Source organism: Empidonax traillii, unplaced genomic scaffold (assembly GCF_003031625.1).
Source record: "Empidonax traillii isolate 1590-97213 ecotype Southwest subspecies unplaced genomic scaffold, ASM303162v1 scaffold182:size1009393, whole genome shotgun sequence".
Lineage (NCBI taxonomy): Eukaryota > Metazoa > Chordata > Aves > Passeriformes > Tyrannidae > Empidonax > Empidonax traillii.
In genome coordinates, this window is record NW_020955375.1 from 527,487 (window position 1) to 543,361 (window position 15,875).

Genomic DNA, 15,875 nt, shown 5'->3' on the forward strand with positions numbered 1-15,875 from the left:
CAGTCAGTACAAACAACCCACAGCTCCCAGCCGTGCCCTGACCTCCTGGCTACGCCCTGGCCCCACAGCTGCACACACCAAAGATCTGGCAAGCCCTTCCTTAGGAAGAATGCATAGCCTGGGAGCTGGGGAACAACCCTGTCCCTGGCAGGGCACCATGCTGAAGCACCTGAGGGGATGGTGGCACACGGGGGGGGTTCTCAGATGTGCTGCTGTCAGAGGTAGGTTTAGGTCCAGCCTCATGCCAGGGCGTTCTGGTGCCTTCAGCACCCGACAACCTGCTCCCACTCCCTGGCTCCCCACAGCTCTGGGAGCAGTGTAAAGGCAGGCAGGGTAGCGGCAGACAGGACTCAGGGCGCCAGAGGATGGTGAGAGCCTTCCTAGCTCGCTCCGCGCTTTTCCACATCACCTGACTGCCAGCCCACACCTACTCTCGTGACCCAGCCCCCCCGGGGGCTGCCCCTGCCTGCCGGGGCGGACCCCTGGGCTCTCCGCCCCCTCCCCGGATCCCTGCCTCATTAGCTCCATCGACAACACAATTAAGGAGTCGACAAGGAGAGGAACGTGTCAGGTTGAGACCAGCAGCTCGGTGCTGTTGCCGGAGCAACCAGCCACGAGACAAAACCCTCCTAAAAAATGTTAAACATTGCTAATTACGACATCAGAGATCCACGTGGTTAATTATGACATCACAGATACATGTTGTTAATTACGACACGTCAGCAAACACTGGACAGGCTCCTCCATCGTGGCCCTCCCTGCTCCATCTTCTCCCCCCTTGCCTCACACTGGTGGGAAGTGTGTGCCGGGCTCTGTTGCCTCCTGGCACCTCCATCCATGCCAGGCTAGGTGACCTTGCCGAGGATCATGCCCCACACCAGGAGGGAAACCAGGAGGAGCCCCGCTCAGCAGCAGCACTGGTGGAGGGCTGCAGCTTCCCACCAACAGGGCTGGGAAGTGGTGAAGAAGATGGTGATGACCACAGAGAGGCTCCCAGGTGGGAGAGGAGAGCCCTCTCCTTCACACTGTCTCCTGCTGGTGCAGCTTCTTCCTCAGCTTCCGACACAGGGCTGTGCCAGGCTCCCACAGGCATTTCCAGCCTCCCTCCGCGGTGCTCAGGACTGGGCTGCTCGCTCTCCTCCAGCCCTGTGGCAGCCACTGATCTCCTGGAGGAGACCCATCAAGGAGGGAACTTGCCTTCCAAAAATCCTTAAATCCCTCCCTGCGCTGTTTTTCTTCCCAGCCTGGGCAGCTGCCAGCAGAACTGCTTGTAAATGGCAGTCCTCTGCCTTCTGAGCAGCATCATCCCATGGTCCTGCCAGCTGAGTGACGGCTGCTCGGAGAGGACCGAGCAGTGGCAGCGGGATGAGGAGCAGCCAGAAAAGATCCACAGGCACAGCGCAGCCACTGCTCCATCCCACCTGATGGCATATTGGCTTCATCCCGCTCGGAAAGGAGCCTGAGCCTCCACCCTGTCACCTTGGCCATAGTGTGCAAACCCTTTGGCAGGTGGCACCAGCTGAGCCCCCCCAGGCGATGCCTGGTGCCCCCCCCACATAAAGGAGCGAAGGGCTGCCCGCTGACACGCGCTGCCTTTGCTGCAGCATCGGGGAGCACCTCGACATGGAAACTACATTTGCTCTAAGTTAAAAAGGATGTTCTGCACGCTATGGTGAGGCGCTCACTGAAGGGGACGGCAGCCACTGAGCGGGCAGCAGAAAGGTGGGAGGTGCTGTCCCACCTGAGCAGGGCAGTGGGTCAGCGGGGAATCTCTGGGAAAACAGAGAGCTGCAGGAGATGGATGAGAGTGTGCGACCCCCAAGCTTTGAAGCCAACTAAGGGTTTGCCAGATCTCTAGTGAGGATATCAAGAAAAGAAATAATCCAGTTTGGCCAAACTGGAGGCCTGAGGTGACATGGACACATTCCCACCATGGCTTCATGACAGCTCACATCATTCGTAGTCATCTTGCGTCCCTCTGAAACCCGGGACAGGAGTGACACCGACCCCCCAAGCTGTGCCCTGCCTGCATGGCTCTCCTCCCCTGGCACCCCCAGGGCCATTTTTGGGTCAGAAGCTGTCACATGCCACACAGCAAAGAAGCTCCTGAGGAGGGGAGCAGCAGATCAGGAAGGGGAAGACATGGATGAAGCTGACCTACACACTGCTCCGAGCTACCACTGTGGGAAAGCACTGCTGCCCTCACCCTTGTAGCCGCCTTCCTCTCCCTCGCTCAAAGGGTGACAATAAATCGAGTCCTGTTTCCTTTCAGCCAGGCACTTTGTCACTGCTCTGTCACTTCTGATCACGTTTGAGCAGCCTCAGCTGGCAAATTTGCCCGTTTCAGCAGCCTCGCTCTCCTCTGCACAGGACAAGGCCAGCTCTGGCGTGGCCGCTTTGCCTGGCCAGGATGGATGTCTGGGGTGGGCAGGGTGACAGACAAAGCTGGGGACCATGAGGGCTCAGCTCTGGCAGAGGATGTGGCAGGAACTCCCAGCTGTCCCAGCACAGCCCAGAGAGGCCAGGCAGGCAGTGCAGGGGGCTCCAAGAAGGCAATCAAAGCCCTGCTGGAAGGGTGAGCAGGGGTTCAGCTCTTATCTTACAGGCAGAGGCTTCCAGCAGCTGTCACACCCATTTGTCCATCTTTCCCTGCACACCTTGCTTGGTTTCCCTATGAGCCACTGCCCATTCCCTACATCCACCTTCTGAAGGCCAGTTCCTGCACCAGGAGCCAGACCAGCACCCCAGCCAAATGTGGTTTTTCCCTCTGGCATGCAGCAAGGTGCCAGTCACCCTGTGGAAACCCCTCTGCCACCCTGCTCTTCCAAGGATGGCGTAGCCATCCCACTGCACCTTAACTCAGTAGGAACACGGAATCCATGAAGCTTTCATCTGGGAAACAGAGGCACAGCCTGGGGTGAAGCCATGCCAGGGTGCTGAGGAGCCCCAAAAAGGCCAGGGCCACCTAGGAAAAAGGGATGTCAAACTGCCAACTCCAAGAGACCACCCAGGAATGGGTGCAACAGGAACTACTCTCTAAAGCAGTTCAGCCTTGTGCCATCCCAGGGAGTGGCATTCCCAGATCCAGAATGAGGTCAGGCTTCCCTCCTGCATTGCCCCAGTGTGACACTGATGCCTGAGCATCGCTGTCCTCTTGGTGCTCCCAGGCCCTCTCTTTTTCCCTGTCTGACCAAATATTCCCTGCCCCTAAACACTGGATCAGTGTGCTGCTGGGGGCACAGCTCCTCCGAGCTTGCCAAAGCTCGCACACAAGCCCCCAGGAGAGGGGCTGGGGCGGGCAGACCAGCAGGAAGGCTTGGCAGGAGCTGTGTGCTGAGCCCCTTTTTGGGATGTAAGGGCAGGCAGGAACAGGCAGAGCTCTTTGGAGGAGAGAAGCGGGGATGAGGCAGAACACATCAGGGAAGGTGCCCCCCCATGGCACTGGGGCTCAGTGGGTGATGCCATCCATCAGTCATACCTGAATGCTGCTGGGCAGACTCAGCTCGAGCAAAATGATCACCTGAGACTCTGGGCAGAGCCACGTGCTCAGGAACCATCTGTGTTCATGCCAGCAAGCCCGTGTCAAGAGGCTGCTTTTGTTTGCTTTCACCTTCCATGCACCGCAGCGGGGTCAGCACTGCCGAGAGGGAGCCGGGAGCGAGGGCCTGCTGAGCGTCGTGCTGATGCCAAAGCCCCAGAAAATAATTAAGTACAAAACAACTAATCGTGATTGACACTGGCCCCCTGGAGACCCATCAGCCGCCTTCCAAAAATGCTTCCTGTCTTTCCGATGACCCTGACGATCGCAAAGAAGGGATGGAATTATTGCAGAGACAGCCACAGCCCCTGGCCCCTGCCTTGCATATTGAGTGTGTCCGTCCTCAGCGGAGCTGCCAGCACCCTGCTCTGTGCAGGGCAGCAGCAGAAAGCAGAGACCCTGGACCGTGTCCCACAGCCTTTGTGGTCACTGGCTTTGCTCAGAGCCACAGGTACCCAGCACCTTGCAGGGTGAGCTCAGGAACAAGGACAGCAGATGACAGCCTGAATGGAGAGATGTGCTCCAAGGTCAGGAGGCTCAAGAAAACAAATCCAGGCTTTTCTTACACATCCAAGTCACTTGGTACTGTCTGGCACCAGCCATATCAACAGGTGAGGAGAAATGGCAACACCTTCCACTTGGAACATCTCAAGCCTTTAATGCAAGGAAAGCATAATCCAGCTGCTGGCAGGGAGTTTCATCAGTTGTGACCAACTGGTGCTGTGTCCACACAGAGCATTACTAAACATGATGTTCACTCTGAAATCACAGGCTTCATGCTGTCATGACTGTTGAAAGGGCTGTGGCTCAAGGAGCTTTCTCCTTGTTGTGCCAGTCTGGGGTTCCATGGCATTACAGGGATGCAGGAGATGACAGGGACCACCAAGATCCTCAGGTAGGAGCTGCACAAGCAACCCAGAGGTTTGCCACATCCTTGACCATCTCCAATGGCCAGAGCAAGGATGTGACCCCCTGCCAGACCTGGCTCTGCCACTTTGCCCAGCAGTGACAATCACAGTGCAACATCCAAGCCCAGCTCTTTAGCCTTAGAGGTGGGGCCAACCTAACAGCTATTATTATAATTTTAAAATGGTTTTGTGCAGACTCAGCAGGTGACACCACATCAGATTGCACTGAAAAAGCTCATCTGTGTGGCTGGAAGGGGAGGGGTGTTGGAGAAGCTGGTCCAGAGCTGCTGCCAGAGAGCCCAGCCCAGGCTCTCCCACATAAGAAAGTTCAGCATCATTTGCTATCTAAAACTGGAAAGACCTTCCTAGCCCTACTTCCTGCAAGGCAGGGGACTTCCCCTCACAGAGGTGCTGGCAGCGGCATCCCACGGAAAGCACTGAGACAGCCAGGGCGCAGGGCAGCGGCTGCTCCCAGCATCCCTGGATGTTCTGCAGGATCATGCACCACTTGACTGGGGCACAAAGGAGCACGTGCAGCTACTGAAGACACCACCCTGAAGCTGCTTTTGCTCCCATGGATCCTGTCATACCTCTCCGAAACCAAGGGACAACCATGGGAAGATGTCAGAGCAAGTGGCTTTGCGGCACCTTTGGCCAAGCCGGGCTGGTGCCCACAGCACCAGGAACACAAGGAAAAGAGGAGAAGAGCTGAGTGAGCACCGTGAAAATACAGGACCTCAAAGCGCTGGGAAACAGCTCCAATTAGACTCTTCACTGCGGCGCTAAATGGACAGAGCTCCCAGAAAGCAATTCCCAGGCTTGCTTTTACGCTGCACGCGATTAAGAATTAAAGTGCCCCAAACCCGAAGATGTGTTAAAATAAATGACCCAACTGCCTGGGAGGCAAGCAGAGCCATCATGGTTTTTTCATGCCCATTACACAAGCACGTGGGGCAGGAGGAGGTGGCTGCCCCTGCCAGCAGCAGCTCGGGTGTGTTGTCCAGCACCCAGGAATGCTCGGATAGCCGGCTCCCACATTTCATAGGCACTGGGGCACGTGGGCCGGCGAAGGCAATCAGCATTTTGGGTTACTATAGCACTCCTGTTCTGCGCCTACAGCCATTGTGGTCCCTTCCTGTATGAATACATCCAGGCTCCAACAGATCTTACTGAGCAGATGCTCTCAAGCAACTCCACCACCAGCTACAGCAACCTGGTATTTAAGCTCTTCGCAGTCCCAATATGTAACAGATGAAGATGAGATCAAGGAGGATGTATATGACAAAGAGAAAAACAAGCCCAGCTGCAACCAAAAGCTGTGAGATTCAGCTCTGCGCTAACAACAGTGGGACAGTGGCTCAGTGGCAGCTTGGCCCTCGCCCAGACACTGCAGGGGTTCCTGGGTGCTCCCTGAGGCACGGCATGACACCCTGGGGACAAGATCCTTGGGGATCAGCCCAGAGCGAGGGAAAGATGTGTGCTGAGACTCAGTGGTTGGGCACTAGGTAGGTACAGGTCAGTCCCTCTCTGTCTGCTCAGGCAGAAGACACTGGGCCCCCCACCTTTGTGTGGGCTGATGCTGATAGAAGATGGAGCCCGTGCGCAAGCCGTGGATGGATACCTGTGATGTCTGTCTGGGCATCCTCGGCCTCAACTGCAGCAGCTCTGCTCTTCCTCTCCAGTTCTTTCATTTCAGGCACATAGAAGTCCCCTTGGCGGGCCAGGGGACACACGAAGTAGATGCGGTCCTGCTTGTAGATCTCGATCCGGGGGTGGGCACACAGCTTCCTCTCCTGAAAGACAGCAGGCAGCCATGAGTCAGGGCTGTGCCCTCGCCCCCTACCCCAGCAGCCCCCCGCCACATGGACCTATGGCTGTGCCATAGACTGACTCACTCTGCCCATAGACATGGAGACCCACTGAGGAGCGGTGGGTCCCATCCCAAAACCACCGTGGTGTCTTCCCTGTCACAACAGCCTGCACATACCAGGGCAGGCAGGTTTGGCCCTGAGGGTAAACAGCCAGTCGGGCTCCAGGAGGAGATACAGAAGAGCATGAGAGATTCATTTCCCCCAGCTCAGCCTTGGCTTTGGTGTACTGATTCTGGGCTGGAGCGAGGGGTTTTGGGGACCTGGGCAGCTGCTTCGCACAGACCTGCCAAATCTTTGGTTCCTCCCAGCAGCCCAGCCCCACAAGCAGGCGTTGCACTTCTCCACTAATTAATATAATCCAGAGCCGACAGCTCAAGCAGCTCCTTTCAGAACAGCGAGGGCAGGGGGAGTGGGAGATGAATCCCTGGCATTTCAGACAAGTCCCTCTCCTCCTCTTCCTGGCCCCACCTCCCCCTGGCAGCAATCCTCAAGACCTCAGACCCCCCAGCCTTGCAAGGGACCCCTGACAGGGGCATGTCCCCCTGGGCTGTGCAGCCCACACCAAGCCAGGGCTGTGGGGACTCTCGGGGTGCCGGGGCAGGGCCGAGGAGCAGCTGGACCCCTCTTGCCACCCCCTCCTCACCCGCCCGCCCGCCAGCTGCTCACTGGCAGAGGGGGCGGCTGATTACAAGCCGGGTGAGAAAGGAGAGTGTCTCTTCAGCGGATTTTCTTTTTCTTTCTTTCCCCTTTTCAAATCACTGACAGCTTTTATTTAACCCTGCAACCATCCTGATTATCCTCCTCCTTCTGCTCCCTATTCTCTTCCTCCCTCTTGCCCTGACTATTCTCTTCTTCTTCCCTGACCCAACGATTTTCCTCTTCCTCCCTGCCTCAGCTATCCTCCTCCATCATGGCCCACTGATGTGGCTTGCCCAGACATCCTCCAGCAGGGTCCCCATTCCTCTGGGACTCTCCTTAGCCACATCTGGCCCCGCTCCAAGCATGAGCTTTATGGGCACATCAATCACAACCTTACAAAAGCCTGTTCATTCCTGACCCCCTTCACCCCTGGGGATGGACCAATGTGATTAAGAATCATTTATTTCCCAGACAAATACCGGCACCAGGCAGGATCCATAATATGAGCCAACACTGACCCTCTTCCCAGTGCTGGCAGCAAGGATACCTGAAGAGCCACCTCCACGCTGCCAGGACGCTGCGCAAGCAAGACAGGGAGAAAATCCCACGTGAGCAATTTTCGGGTCCATTTTCCTGGGAAAGCCTGCAGGAGCTGGCAGTGCAGAGCCCCAGTTTACCCAGCAGCACCACAGTGGCAGAAACACGACCCCAGCAGAAGCTTCACCCATCCCATCCCAATGCCTCTGAGCCTGAATTTCGGCACAGTTTCCTCCTCCAGCCAAGGAGGAACCATATTTGTGCTCCCGGGGACGCGCAGGGACGCAGGCGGGCTTCCAAGGCGCTTGGAGCCCGGGGTTCCCACTCGCAGGCAGGTGAAACGCTGAGGCCTGTGGATCAAAACTGTATTAAATAAAAACAAGCCGGGCTGTTTTTAGCAGCAGAGCAGAGGCGGTTCATATCACTCCTGCTTTTTCAGCAACAACGCAGACAAGAGCCCTCCCCACTGCTCTGCCCCTTGCTCTACCAACCACAAGCCCATCCGCCAATCTTCAGCTCGGCTTCTTATTTTAGGTTACTGCAACACACACCAGAGATGGGTATCTCCAAGCTTTGCAGGGTGTTTTTGGATGCACCCAGCTGGCCCTCCACCACTTACTGCAGTCAGGGACAGCTCAAAGGATCTTAGAGAAAAGAGACCTTCACTAAACTCTAACCAGTCTAAAACCTCAGGGCTCCACCCTGGCCTCCAAGACATCCCAAGATGACTTCCCAAAGGCCATCCTGAGACTCCAAAAGAGCAGATCTGGGACATAAACTCTCCCAACAATATATCTAGGCTGCTTCAACTGCCCTTCCAATCACACTGCCATAGTAGTGACTCCCCCAAAGCACAAACAACATTCCCCTCCACTCATATGAAATACAGGAATCTTAGCTTTTTAAGGAATAAAAATGCACACCTCTGTGAAGAGCAGGGTCCTGGACTGGCTCCTGAGCTAAATGCTGCTTCACACTCATAGATTATCCCATAAGAGAGATAAGGACTCTCCACCCTGCCAGGGTGGGAAGCAGCTTTGTGCCCCTGAAGCCAGAGGAGCAAAAGTGCCCTGGAGCCAAAGCCCATGCCCAGAGACCAGGTTAGTGGGATGACGCTGAAGTGGCCAAACACTCACTGTAAAACCCACACCTGCCTTATTATGGACAGCTACAACACTTGACTTCTTCCCATTTCATCCAGGGTTTTGCCCAAAATGAAACGGAGAGAAACCAGATCTGGTGGTGCTAATTTATGCCTGCACAAATCAAATTGGGAGCCAGGCTAGTGAGCTGGCCTCAGCCCCTGACACGGCTAATACAGAGCTCAGCACTGGCACGTGGGCTCAGGAGAGGACAATATCCCCAAGAAGGAGCAGGGAGGTGGCAGCTGGGAATGCTGTCCCATCCAGCCTGAGACAAAGGGATGACGCTGACCAAAGACTTGAGGAAAGGGCAGAGGCAATGAGATGGGGAGCCATGACAACAGAAATGGATAAGGGGATCATCCAAAAAATGGACAAGGGGATCATCCGAAGAGGGTCAGGGAGATCAGCCTTGTGATCATACCAAAGGAGATTAGGAAGCAGGCAGAGGCCAGGCAAGTACAGTGCAGCAAAATGCAATCAGGAGGCTTGGTGCCAGCATAGGACAGAATGGGTTTGGGATTATCCCAGTGGAGAGAAAGGCTGCAAGGCAAAGAAACAACCCGGAGAGACTGGAGAGCAGAGTCCAAAGGCGAAGGCGTAAGCAGAGAGCGAATTAGCAAAGGCTCAACAATATGGCAAAACAACAGAGAGGCTCAACAGGCAATGCTGCACTGCCGCTGAGGAGGGAGCCCCTCACTAGCTGTGCTGCTAAGCCAACAGATGGAGCAGCAAGGGGGATGTGGAGTTTGCAAGGCAGAGCCCTGGAGTCAAATCCAATGCTGTCTCACACGGGCGGAGGAGCTCAGCGAGAGGTGAACAGTGGGACACCGACGGCGTCAGGGCCAGGCTGCTGGCTAGGACAGCAGGGCCAGTAAGTAGGGCAGGGAAGGGGATTCATCCCTTCACAAGGTCATCCGGTGACACCTCCCTCCTCAGCCTGTGCTGGGAACTTTCCCTTCCTATGGCAGAGATGGAGGTGGCAGCGCCGCACACAAAGATATTTCCCCGTGGGACCCTCCACCAGGCACCCAAAGCATGGGATTCATTGCACATAATCCATACAGCCAATCTACACATACACAGCAAAGGCAAATCCATCCAGAGTCCACAAGTTCAGTTCCAAAAGGCACAGCAGCTCTGGAATGCTCCTGCTGTGTCAGATCCACTGCTTCCCACAATGCTAACTTCTTCTCGGCCCATCTGTGGAACATAGTGCGGTGCTTCTCACCAGCTTCTTGGGAGCAAGAGTTTTTGTAAGGGAAGACTCTTGCATCCTCTTTTCCAGGTGAAACAGCACCTTGCTCAGTCTTTAACCCAGGTTGTTTCCAAACCACCAACCATCAGTGACTCCCTGATTCTCCTTCCTCCAGGTTGCTCTCATTCCTCCAGGAATGGAGAATCCCCTGGCCTCATGTATCAGGAAGGACAACAGGATTACACACCGAACCAGCACTTTGGGAGAGCTTCCCAAGCAGCAGGAGGTGGCACCTCTTTGGCAACACAAATTTTCCTCCTACTACTTGTCCATAGGGAACAGATACCATCATCTGCCCATGGAATGGCTTGGGCACAGCCTTCCAGATGGAAGATGCCCCCACTTCCCCACACGGGCAGGAGAGCAGCCCCAGGGCTATGGAACACAGGACCAGGGGGCTGAGACACGACCCGCAGTCATTCCAATCCCAGCAGAACTGTGCACAGGCGGGAGGAGGCGGCAGGGTGCTGGCGTCACGCCGTGCCCCTCAGCACCTGCTGGGAAGCAGAAGGTGAGCTGGGGCACTGCGGGGACTGGCTTTGTCACTCTGTCAAGCTCATCTGCTCAGGAATTCAAATGTCACCAACTGGATCTGCTTCATCTCCCACTGCTGGAAGAATTTGTCTTGTTAGGAGACCACAAATGAGCCCTGTGGATGCTCTCTGAAACCTCACCATGCCCGGGCACGCTGGCGATCAGGCTCCAGCTGACCCCAGAACACTTCCATGATTGCTGGGATGGCAGTGCAGAGGCAGCTACTGTCCTCACCCTGCTTCTGGCTACAAGCCCTCTGTCCCCACAGTTCCCCAGGACTACTTACCGTGACCTCCTGGCATGGCTCACCAGCAACCCCCCAACCAGCTAGAGCATCATCACACCCTCATTGCCACAAGCTTCCCTTCACCTGTGCTTCCTTCTGGCTCTTGGGCTGCTCTGGTTAGTGCTGGCAAGTCAGCTGGCACCTGGCAGAGCATGGGGAGACCCCCAGGGGACCCACCAGCCCTGTCCTCACACGCCAGCAGCTCCTGCCTGCTCAGACAACACAACTCCCCCACATCTTCCTTCCAGCTGGAGACATCCATCCTCTCAGTGATGGGGTCGGACGCTTCAGTCCCAGGGATTTTAAAGAAACAACAAAACCGCTTGGAGCTGAACAGCCCCAAATCAGTTGCTAAAATTAAAAGCTGAAACTGAGCCACCAGCGAGGACTGGAGGGAGCGCGCTGTGTGCCACATCCTCCTCGCTTCCTCACAAGCTCCACGTTCGGTGTGTCATCCCTGCTTATCTTAGAACACGGGCGCTAGGTAGTCCAGGGAGGCTTTGCAATTCATTTTGCACAGCACCCAGTGCCCTTCAGCGCTCTCCCAGTTCAGCCATGGGACAGACTCTTTGCTGGGCCACCCCTCTGTCCCATACACAGACTAGGGATGTTCCTGTTTCCATTTCTCCTTGAGGCTAAACACTGCTTTGGTCCCACATCTGAGATGATGAAAGAAAAAAAAGTAGAGGCATCCCTTCCTCCCTGGGTTTCAAACTTTGTTTCAATGTGCACTGGCAGCCCAGAAAGCCAAGCACATCCTGGGCCGCACTCAAAGCAGCATGGACAGCAGTCTGAGGGAGGGGATGGGGGATATTCCCCCTCTGCTCCACTCTCGTGAGACCCAACCTGGAATATTGCCTCCAGCTCTGGAGTCCTCAGCATGAGACAGTTGTGGACATGTCAGAGTGGGTCCGGAGGAAGCCACAGAAACAGTCCAAGAGCTGGAGCACCTATGGAGACAGGCTGAGAGGGTTGGGGTTGTTTAGCCTGAAGAAGACTCCAAGCAGACCTCATTGCAGCCTTCCAGTACCTAAAGGGGGCTTGAATGAAATGAAGACTTTTTACCAGAGCCTGTGGTGACAGGAAAAGGGGCAGCAGTTTTAAAGTGAAAGAGGGCAGGTTTAGATTGGATATAAGGAGGAAATGCCTTGTGATGAGGGTGGTGAGGCACTGGAAGTGGTTGCCCAGAGAAGCTGTGGATGCCCCACCCCTGGAAGTGTTCAAGGCCAGGCTGGATGGGGCTTTGAGCTACCTGGTCTAGTGAAAGATGTCCCTACCCACAGCAGAGGGATGACCTTTGAAAGCCCCTTCCAAACCCAATCCTGATTTCTGATTCTCCCTTCTGAGCCACAGCCTGACTATGGGAGACAGGGATGAAGTCTGGCTGCCCAGGACTGCCCACCAAGGGACAGAAGTCAAGCAGGGGCTGGGAAGGAGCCATCAGCCCAGGAGATGGTTTGGGCAGAAGGAGGACACATGGCTGGAGGGAGAGGCAAGCAGACATACCTTACACCAGTAATATCTCCAGCATCAAGGAAACCCCAACATCTCAGCTTGCAGGCCAAGCTGGGTGCTCGTGGAGCCGGGCAGGCCCTGCCTCCTGGTGGGATGGCACTCAGAGCCAGCTCCAGCACACAGCACAGCTGCCAACAGCAGGCTGCCAAGGGCTGCAGAACAGCTGCTGCTTCCCAGCCTGGAGAAACTCACATTTCAGAGGTAATGAAACTGCTCCCACGCACGTGCACTTTACTTTCAAATCCTCTGGGCTGCAAGGTGTTTCAGAATCAGAAGGTGATATTATTGCAATCGAGAAAAGGCCGTTTCCATCAGCCAGCAGGAAGAACCAGCGCTACAGCAGCGGAAAACAAAGTCTCGCCAAAGGATAACAAATCCTCCAGGTAGTAGGATACAGAGCTTGGCAATTAGCACCTCCCACGCCATCAGCATCCCTCCCTGCCCTCGGCACTAACACACTTCCCACAGCAGGCCCCTGTCCTGCCTGCAGCCAGGACACACTGCCCTGCACAGTGGCTTTAGGACAGGCAGGTGAAAATCAGCCCCTGAGATCCTCTCCCCAGCACTGAGAGGGAGTGGGAGTGCATTTGGACCACGGGAGCCGTGAAACACCGGGCTTGATAGCTGGGAGAGTTTTTCATTTTCACCTCAGCGAAGGCAGCCCGCCATGCAATTTACACCTCGCCCGCCTGCGCTTCCCGGGGCCGGATCACCCAGCTGCTCCCATGGCTCCTCCAGGGCGGGAGCTGCAAAACAGCAGCTGCCAGGCACAGCCAAACTGGGAGGCAAAGGAATGAGCCTGGGTGGGCTGGTGGTTTGTGAGGTCCCAACACCCTGAGAAGGCTGGCAGGGACAAGGCACAGGCACCCAGGTCGCTGCTGGGAGCTGCTGTCAGAGTCATGAACGCTTTTTTCCTCCCTGGCATGGTGGGAGATCACATCCTGTCCTCCAGCAATAGGGAGAGAGCTCCAGCTCTGCCTCACTGTGGATACAGACATGGTCTGGACCTCCTCCCCTTTCAGAACCCAACTGAGCTGCAAGAGAAATTCTGCAGCACACACAGGAGCAGTCCCCATCTTCAGAGATGAGATGAGCAGCAAGTCCCACTGAGATAAAACCATTCAGAAAGCAGCCAGAAGCAGTCAGAGCGCCCAGTGTGGAGGAAGGACAAGCCCTGGACAAAACTGTCAGCCCAGACATGCTCAGGTACATGTGCTTTCAGGGATGTATCCTACTGCCTCCAACCATGGGAATGTCACCTGCAGAATAAGGAGCAGATGGTGCAAATACATGGCTTGGGTCCCCCCTGGTGTTATGGTTATTTGGTAGTAATTAGTCCTGGAGCAGGGAGTTTCAAAAGTGAAGCAAACTTTCGTATTAAAAAAATCTTCCTAAAAACTCAAGTTCTGCCTTGCTCCACCATGCGTAAGTGAAGCCAGCTGGGCAGACAGTTCTCACCAGCTTCCCAGAGCTCCACTCTTATGTTCTCACACTCTTCCTCCTACCCGACCCTACCACATCCCATTTTCTCCTCCCCCCTCCCCATCACAGCCACACACTAGCTCTCTGAAAGGGACTTTGGTTTTAACCACTCTGAAAGCTCAAATACTGGATTTGAGTCATTATACGACAAGAAACCTGTGTAAATCCACATAATCTCTCTTCACTGGAGGAACCAGGCCTATGCTCCTGTCCCAGTTCCTAGGAATGCCATCGCTGTGGGAGCACACAGGTCAACAGCTGCACACAAAAGGAGGTGGATGAGACTGCAGGAGAGGAGGACCACAGCTGGAGTGGGCTGCCTCTGCTTCGGAGAGATCTCCAGGGACCCACGCTCTCTTCCCAGCCCTCGGAGGATGCTTCTTCAGCATTAATCGCCGAGCTGAAGGGGTTGATGCCATGATCTCTGCCATCACGGATGACTGGAGTGATGCTAAATCACTTTGCCTGCTCTGTTGCTTCAGCAAGGCTGCCAGGAGCAGCAGCTGTGGCAATTTCTCTGTCTCCTGTCAAGGCAAGGCCTTTCAGGAAAGGGATCATCATCCAAGATGCTCTCCTGTCTGTCTTGCCTCGGCCAGGCAGCCCACTGCACTGCAGCCTCCCACCCTGTGTGGGGCACCACGCAGGTAAAAAGAGCTTCTTTGAAACGTGCCTTTGTTAGGCTGCTCACAGGGAGGGGAAGCCCCAACCTAGAGTAACGTGCCCCACCCTGTCCAGAGACACCCAACAGCAGGTGGTTTCTCGTGGTGAAAGATCTTCTATGGCTAACTTGGACTGCTCCTTATCCAGGTGGACATTTCCAACCCACCTGGATGGCTTTCTCCTGGGCCACCACTCAATTGAGTACTTGCCCTTCCGCAACAGGTATGTCCAGTGGGGGCTTTTCATTCCCAGCCTTCTCACGTAGCCTTCTCTCCCGTGATGAAATCCTTGTGTGGTGAAGTCAAAGCAACGGAGGTGGAGCAGGGGCAGCACTGCCTGGTGCCCACAGAATGTGGAGCTCTCAGTCTCCCAAGCCAAGGACTTCCAAATCTCAACCCTTTCCTCTTGCTTTTGGGTTGCAGGCATCTCCAGTTGCTCTTCCACAGCCTGTCTGTCACCAGGACAAACTCAGGACATGTGTCACATTAATACCCCCAGGAAGAAAATGGCGCAGTGGAATAAATACCCTGCTGTCCCTTCCTACCTCCTTGAACAACCTTGTCTTTCTGCAACGCCCCCAGTTCCCAGGCTACACGGAATAGATTTCACGATGAGCTAAGCTCAGCCTCACACCATCCCCTCACAGCTGAGAAAGCCAAAAAGGGAAGCTGAAGAACCTAACCTCACTGAACTTGCAGAGATAAAGCCACCAGCATCCCAGGGCAAAGCCACGATGCAACCGCCCGATTCCCAGACAAAATAGTCCTTCCCTCCCCACCCACAGGGACTTACTGTCAGGCTTATTGGCCTCATTTGCAATCTGGGAAAGTCACCAAAGAGGAAGATTAAGCAGGTTTCAGCCTGGTTTTCTGAGAAGGAATAGGCAAGATGATCCATCCCAAGTACAACCCCTTGGCAAATCTGACATCAGAAAGCAAGTCTTCAGGACGGGAGTATCTTCCAAGCTATCAGCTAAGTGCAGCCAACAGTGGAGAAAGATTGTTTGAGCTCCTACTCAGGGAAATCCAGGTTTGACTTGAGTGACAGGGATCCTGCCCAGGCTCTCTGCTGTAAAACACACAACCACGGGCCACCACACACCCTCAGTTCACTGCTCTGCCTGCTTCTCCTTCCCTTGCCCCGGGAACAGACATCCCCATGTTTTAAAAGCAAGCCAGAGCCCAGGACAAGCTCCTTCCTGAATGTTTATAAATGAATAAGAGGCATTTACCCACAGGTTTCTAGGAAGGCCGCCTTCAAACCCCCACGTCCAAGAGCTTGCACCTCTCCCCAAAAAGGCAGCAATCCTGCGAGGCAAAGGGCAAAGAGCCAGAAACTCCGGCAAGCCCCAGTGTGGTGATAATTCCTCCGGTGAGCTCGGCTAATGAAGCCCCCAGAGCCTGCAGCCACCGCTCGCCAGCGGCGGTAACGATTCGCCCGAGGAGATCCCCAGCGCAAACAAACAGCGCTGGCGGGCAGAAAGCGAACGGCACAGGGACGGGCAG

The 15,875-nt window shown here is 55.3% G+C and overlaps 1 protein-coding gene across 2 annotated transcripts in view; it reads right to left on the reverse strand.

Moving 5' to 3' along the window:
• Positions 1-15,875, reverse strand: part of TEX264 (testis expressed 264) — a 37,438-nt gene that overhangs the window by 1,052 nt on the left and 20,511 nt on the right. For both annotated transcript variants that reach the window (XM_027886225.1, XM_027886226.1), the window contains exon 5: positions 6,068-6,239. In XM_027886225.1, the coding sequence (XP_027742026.1) occupies positions 6,068-6,239 (172 nt within the window). The remainder of the gene's footprint in view (positions 1-6,067; positions 6,240-15,875) is intronic.